The 6,000-nt window shown below is 54.6% G+C and overlaps 1 protein-coding gene across 2 annotated transcripts in view; it reads left to right on the top strand.

Moving 5' to 3' along the window:
- Window positions 1-566: 566 nt before the first annotated feature.
- CCDC9B (coiled-coil domain containing 9B) overlaps window positions 567-6,000 on the top strand; it is a 52,277-nt gene continuing 46,843 nt past the window's right edge. For both annotated transcript variants that reach the window (XM_064453116.1, XM_064453115.1), the window contains exon 1: window positions 567-785. In XM_064453116.1, the coding sequence (XP_064309186.1) occupies window positions 765-785 (21 nt within the window). In that variant the 5' untranslated portion in view covers window positions 567-764. The remainder of the gene's footprint in view (window positions 786-6,000) is intronic.

The raw sequence follows: 6,000 nt of genomic DNA, 5'->3' as shown, positions 1-6,000 counted from the left end.
TGCTGAGGCGAGGGTTCTGGTGCGGCAACCTGAGACCGCAGGAGATGAATGCTGCCGGTTTTCTCAAAGCCCCGCTATTTGGGGCTTCTCTGGGGGTCATTTTGGCAGCTTTCAGCCGAGGACTTCCTGGGGAACCCTCTCATTTGACTATGTGCTTTCTGCTAGTCATGGTGCCCACCCCAGATCATCGCTTCTGCTCCCTCCCTGAAAGAAAGGCACATTTTAAAAGCGGGGAAATCATTCCCGGAGAATACTGAAATTAAACAGAAAAAGGCAAATCCGGCACTTGTTTTCCTGTGAAGGCTCATGCACATAGTCGCGCTGACAAGACATTCAGGACCCCAGATATTTTCCTGATCCCCTGCCAGGCGTGCAACTAGCCATGCATAACAAATAACACGACCCCATGAATGGCCACGAAGTGAAGTCAAGCTGTTTGCCTGATCCATTTTTCATTGTTCGCCAGGCTTTCCCCACTTTGAACGAGGGCTTGTGGCATCAGGAAGTTAAAAGGAGTCAGGAGGGGGGGGAAAAGGGGGAGTGTTTCTTTTAAAAAGAGAGTGAGATTGGAGAGGAGGACACAGGCACTCAAAACCCTGTCTGTGCTTGGTATATTAGGCAGCCAGTGCTCTTGGCTGGGAGCCCAGACGAGGCTTTTGTAATCAAAACATGATCTTGTATGCTGTGCAACCAGTGCTGAGAAAGGCCGTCTGATGGCTCTCCTCTTTTAGCTCTGCTCTGGAATCCGCCGGGCTTTGCCGCCGATGTCCAACATGCACCGAGCTGTGAGTGCTGCCTTTGCGGGGCCTGGGAGGGGCGCGGGGCGGTGGGGTCCCTCACCCAAAAAGCCCACGGAACGACTTGCACTCGCTTCCTTCAGGGTGGCCTTTTGGTGGTTGTCGCTTTGTTGTTTTTTTTCCTCGCCTGGCTGCCAGCAGGCAAGGGGAGCAAGCAAGCCGTGCCGCATCGGGGAGGGGGGGTGCCGGGGGGGTGGACTTCGGGTGGTGGGGTTTGCGTGTCCATCACCGGCGCAGGTTGCGGTGGCTGGCTCAGGAGAATGTGCCTCCCGGGAGGGTGGGAGACCAGGGTAGACAGCAAACAGAAACCCAGGCAGTGCTGGATGTTGCCTGTCCCAGCAAGGGTTTCAGCTGCAGCTGTCAAGTCAGAGGGTATTTCTTAAAAAGAGCGGATGCATTTGCTTACGCAGAAGAGTGTTAGCTGAGGGCCCCGTGCCTCTCCCCTCTTCCCTCCCCCCCACCTTCTGTCTTTCTCGCTTTTCCAACCCTCCTGCCTCCGAGGTCTCTCGCTGTAGAAGCAGGCGGTGGTAGAAGTATGCAGGAAAACACTGCACACAGACAGTCTGGAGTGAGGCGTCCTCCAGCCCCCGATGAGCTGCGTAGCAAGTGTGTGTGCCACTGAGGAGTGGGGGGTATGACAGGACGGCATGTCATCGTTTAATTGAAGCACGAAGCCTCTCGCTTTCCATTTCTCCTTTTGTGACATTTTTATTTGCGCTAGAAAGAGGCCTCCCGTTCTGCGGCTTCACTGCTCTGCCTTGATAGCTGGGAGGCAGCGGGCTCGGCTGCTTTCTGATTCAAAGCCATCGCACGTTTGTTCTGCCAAAGCCATTTATAGCTCTCCCGTTGCTGTGTCATACGGGCACCTTGGCTCCCCGGAAGAGCTTTACTCTGGGGAGGACATGGTGTAGGCACCTTTCATCCTGAGCATCAGGTTCAATATGGGCTGGGGCGGCGGATTCGTTCCAGAAGCAGAGGAGAGGGCACATCCCCCTGTTATCGGCGGGCTCGGAGCGGCGGCTGACAAGCAAACGCTGACTTGGCTGAACCGTACAATGGGTGAGCCCCTGCGAGCCGGTGCGTGGGCTCGAAATGCCACTCGGCACTTCTGCGGGCAGCGGGGCTGCTCTGTGGCCCCAGGCGGTGCGGGCAAGGGACCACCCCCCCTCCGCAGCTCCCCAGCACTTGCTGAAACAGATCGTGCAGAGAGAAATACGTTAATAAAGGGGAGGAGAAGTGCAGAATACCAGCAAAACTTTCCTTCCAGTGACTTGTTTCCAGCTGAAAATGCAAAGACCCCCCTCCCCCCCCGCACTGGCTGTGCTGCAACGTAGACAAAATGCTGACAAATGTGCAGTCTCACGCGGAGAGGGAGCATGGCCTGACGGAAAGGTCTTTTCCATCTTTTGCCTTTGAAAAGAGAAGAGCACAAATACAGTCTCTGCAGGAATTTTTAAATTCTTCCTGAGCCGGCAGCCCTGTCAGTCCTCCTTCAAAGGAATTTGAAGATGAAAGGGGTGTGTTTGAGGGCATGCACCACTTTGATCCCACCCTCAAGCAGCCAACACCCCAGCACTCGGCAAACAGTGAACCTGCCAATTTAGTGCTCACAGAATAGCTTCTGTTCAGGTAAACACTGAATTCAGCTTTAATCAGCCTTGCAAAATGGCCATGAAACTGTATCCACCCACGTATACAATATACTCACCTGTCACATACCCAGATGATTGATGGCAGTGGAAAAGTGTGTTTCATTCTCCCGCAGACCTTGACAAAATCCCATTGTCCGGCAGGAGAATGTGCGGAGGTGGTTTAAATGTCCCTGTTGTTCCACCTGAGCACAAATGGGCGCCTGTCTCCTGGCAGAGCAGCCCTCGGCTGGGGCTGTTGAATCAGCGCCGACAAAGTACCCCTCTGCAGGGATACGAGGGAAGATGCGCTTGTGCAGGATCTGAGGTCTGCTTTAGAAAACTGGTTCTCCTGCCTTTCCCCTCTCTGGTTTCTGACATCCAGCACACCTCCTCTGTGATGGTATCGTGTTTTCAACCTTTAGTCCCTTTTCTCCAAAAAGCATTACCTAGGCAGACTTCTGCCCCCATCTGAGGCCCAAGTCTTTGCAGACCAAGCACAGATCTGCTTGATCAGAGCTGAAATGTCTGAGCTTTGGGGTTTTTTTCCTGTAAAGCCCTTGAAAGGAAGACCTAGCGTTGCAGGGATGTGCGGTGATTCAGCAGCTGGATCCCCTCCTTTGAAGGCGAGCGCTGGCCATGCACACAGCGGGTGGTTTGCAGCCCTGGTTCCTGGGAGGCCTGGGACACTTCTGGAAGAGCAGTGGTGCTAACCCCTGGCTGAATTCCCAGGCGCTACCTAGAATTATCTTCCGAAGGGTCAGCTGGTGAAACGTGCCCACATTCTTGGCGTTTTCAACCAGGTGGTTGAAAACCTTCCCGTGTTAAGGAGGTAATTCCTACAGCTCATCTGAAATCCTGTGCTTTCGAGCCGGCGGGATGATCCCATCCTGGCAAAATGCTACGCGACACACAAGAAATTAAGTGTAAGGTTCACGGTGCCTTAATTCTGCCTCATTCAATGCATTGTCACACTATAAACGCATACGTCTTCAGGAGGCTGGAGCCTCTGTGTGGTACTGGATAGACTTCACAAACGTAGCGGGGAGTATGGAGCAGAGTCAAAGGCTTTCCCTCCCCTGGGCTGTAGCATCTGTGGTTTTACTCTTTGCCTTCAAGCCTTGGGCTTCTCACTGCCTGTTTGCTCAGTTTAAGACAGGCTGTGTTAGGCAGCACCCCTCCGTCCCCTCCTCCGGACCTCCGCTGCTCCAGTTTTTCCTCTTGTGACCTAATTAGGACCAGGAAAAAGGCAACTGAGGTCTCCAGGAGAAACCCTCCCTTCCCAGGAGAAGGGCTTTGCAAGCCCGTTGGCCACCCCTCGAGGCTGGACCCTGGGGAGCCTGGCTGCCTGACTCACCGCCGGCAAGAAGGCACCCGGGGCACGGCGGGTGTCAGACCCAGATCCCGTGTCCCCAGCTGCCGCGGCTGGCCCCTGACGGATCCTTCCCTGAAGGAGGTCACACCTGCTATGCCATGATTAAGGCAAAACCCCTCCTGTCTGCGTGCAGAAGCTCTTCCCAGCCTTGAATGCTGCAGAGGCCACAGTGGAGGATGCTTCTGGGGGTTTTGCCCTCGGGATGGGCACAGCTGGGAGTCGTCAGCCCCGAAGAAGTGAGCATGGCAGAAATACTCTCTTGCAGGGATGCAGCGGCATTTCTCTCCTGTGAGAACAGGGAAAGCGACAGTTGTCTTCAGGGTCTTGGTGTTTTTGTGAGGAATTTGATAACAAGCCAACAGGGATGGGCAGAAAACATGGCTTGCTCATGCATGGCAAGCAAAACCACTTTACTGTTTCGGGGAATTTTAATAAATTTTATTTGCCAATTAACCATTTATTAACGATAGACTCTGGTTTTAAAGAAAAATAAAACCAGACAGACACACTCTTAGGAAAAACACCCCTGCTTCCCCCCGGCACCGCTCCTTCCCCCGTCGTTTTGTTCTTTGTCCCCCTCAGCACGGGGCACCCTGTCCCTTCGGCAGGGCAAGGGCAGCGTTGGCCATGGGCGATGGGCTTGGCCCTCCCGCCGGTGGCAGCCCCTCAAGGGTCCCCGCTCGGGTGGGCCTCTCTCCTCCTCCTCCTCCCAGCAGGGCCCTTTTCTTCTTGACCTCGTCCTGCTCTGGCCTCCTTCCCCTTTTCTCTTGGACACGTTCCGCAGGGGCACCATTGCCTCCCCTGACGGGTGCAGAGGTGCCACGGACAACTCTGATTGGCTCAGGGGCGCCATGGACAACTCTGATTGGCTCAGGGGCGCCATGGACTCCCCTGATTGGCCGAGTTTTGGCGGGAGGCCGGTGCTGGAGCCGGCTGGAACCGGCTGCGAGCGGCTGGGGCGGTCTGTGTCCTCCACCCTCACAGGGCACCCCGCAGCCTCCGTGCTGCGACCGAAACCTCACCAGTTATGCGCCGTACACCCATGCACCTGGGGTGATTTTAGGTTCGGGCTTGTAGCAGCTGTCAGGTTTGCACCGGGCTGGGGCTGGGAAAGCTTCCGAGGCTGGGGTTGAAGGTGGGCGCAGGTTTCCCCTGGGCAGGTCCCTCTCCCGAGGCTGATGCCACTCTCAGAGACCTTGGCAGGTCCAGGGTGAGGATGGGGCCAACATGGTCACGTGCAGCACCAGAGCCGCAGAGAGGCAATGCTGGTGAGCAGGAGCCTCTTTGCCAGCCCTTGGGGATGGCCGGTATGCGTTTCCGCCACTTTCTGGCTGTTTCTGCTTCATAGGGACGCAACCCTGAGAGTCGCTGGCAGGAGCAACATCTAGTTGTAGCGAGATGGGTGACGGTCTCGTGACATTTGCTTCTCGATTCCTGCAAACTTCCCTGGCGCTGTGGGCAATATGCATCGTGCACGGCAGTTGGATTTGCTGCAGTGCTCCTGCAGCAGATTTACTGCAGAGGGCCAAATGGCAAAGGCGTCAGGCTGCGGGTAGCCCGTTGGTGGTGAGAGCTGCAATGTCAGCAAAACGGGTGTCCAGGCGTGCAACGCCTGCTCACAGATTTGGGGGTCCTTTCCACCCCTCCTCAGTCTCACATCATCTTACCCAGCTCTCTGAGCGAAGGAGAGGGAATGTGAGATCTCTGCAGCATGCAGATGCCATGCTGATAAGGAGAGCACAAAACCACTGTTTAAAAATAAACCTGTAGTGCCTTGGAGATCTCAGCCTTGCCGCCTTGCTCTTCATGCAAACACCAGGCAGAGTCAAGACAATATGGATCAGCTTGCTGCAGTGAGTTGATACTGATCAGCATTAATTTTTGCCAGACACGGCTGTCACTAGAATTTAAAAAATCCAATTTGTTATCCCTTGCGGTAACCAAGGTGCTCTCTGAATGTAAATGGAGGGGACTGATGTGCCTGAGAACACCTGGACCGACAGCAGGGAGAGGTGCCATTTCTGCATGCAGCTAAGCAGTGTGTTAACTCTGGAGCCTACCGACAGCCATCAAAGTGGGACATCAGCTATTTGCTCTGACTATCTCATTGCTGAACAAAAACTGTAAGAAAAGAAAAGGTCAATTCTGTCAGGAAAAAGTCAATCTACAAAATACAGTATTCTTTTTAACAGGGGACAGA

This window comes from Phalacrocorax carbo, chromosome 5, assembly GCF_963921805.1.
Source record: "Phalacrocorax carbo chromosome 5, bPhaCar2.1, whole genome shotgun sequence".
NCBI lineage: Eukaryota > Metazoa > Chordata > Aves > Suliformes > Phalacrocoracidae > Phalacrocorax > Phalacrocorax carbo.
Note: the sequence above shows the minus strand (reverse complement) of the source record. Positions and strands in the feature narration are given on the sequence as shown.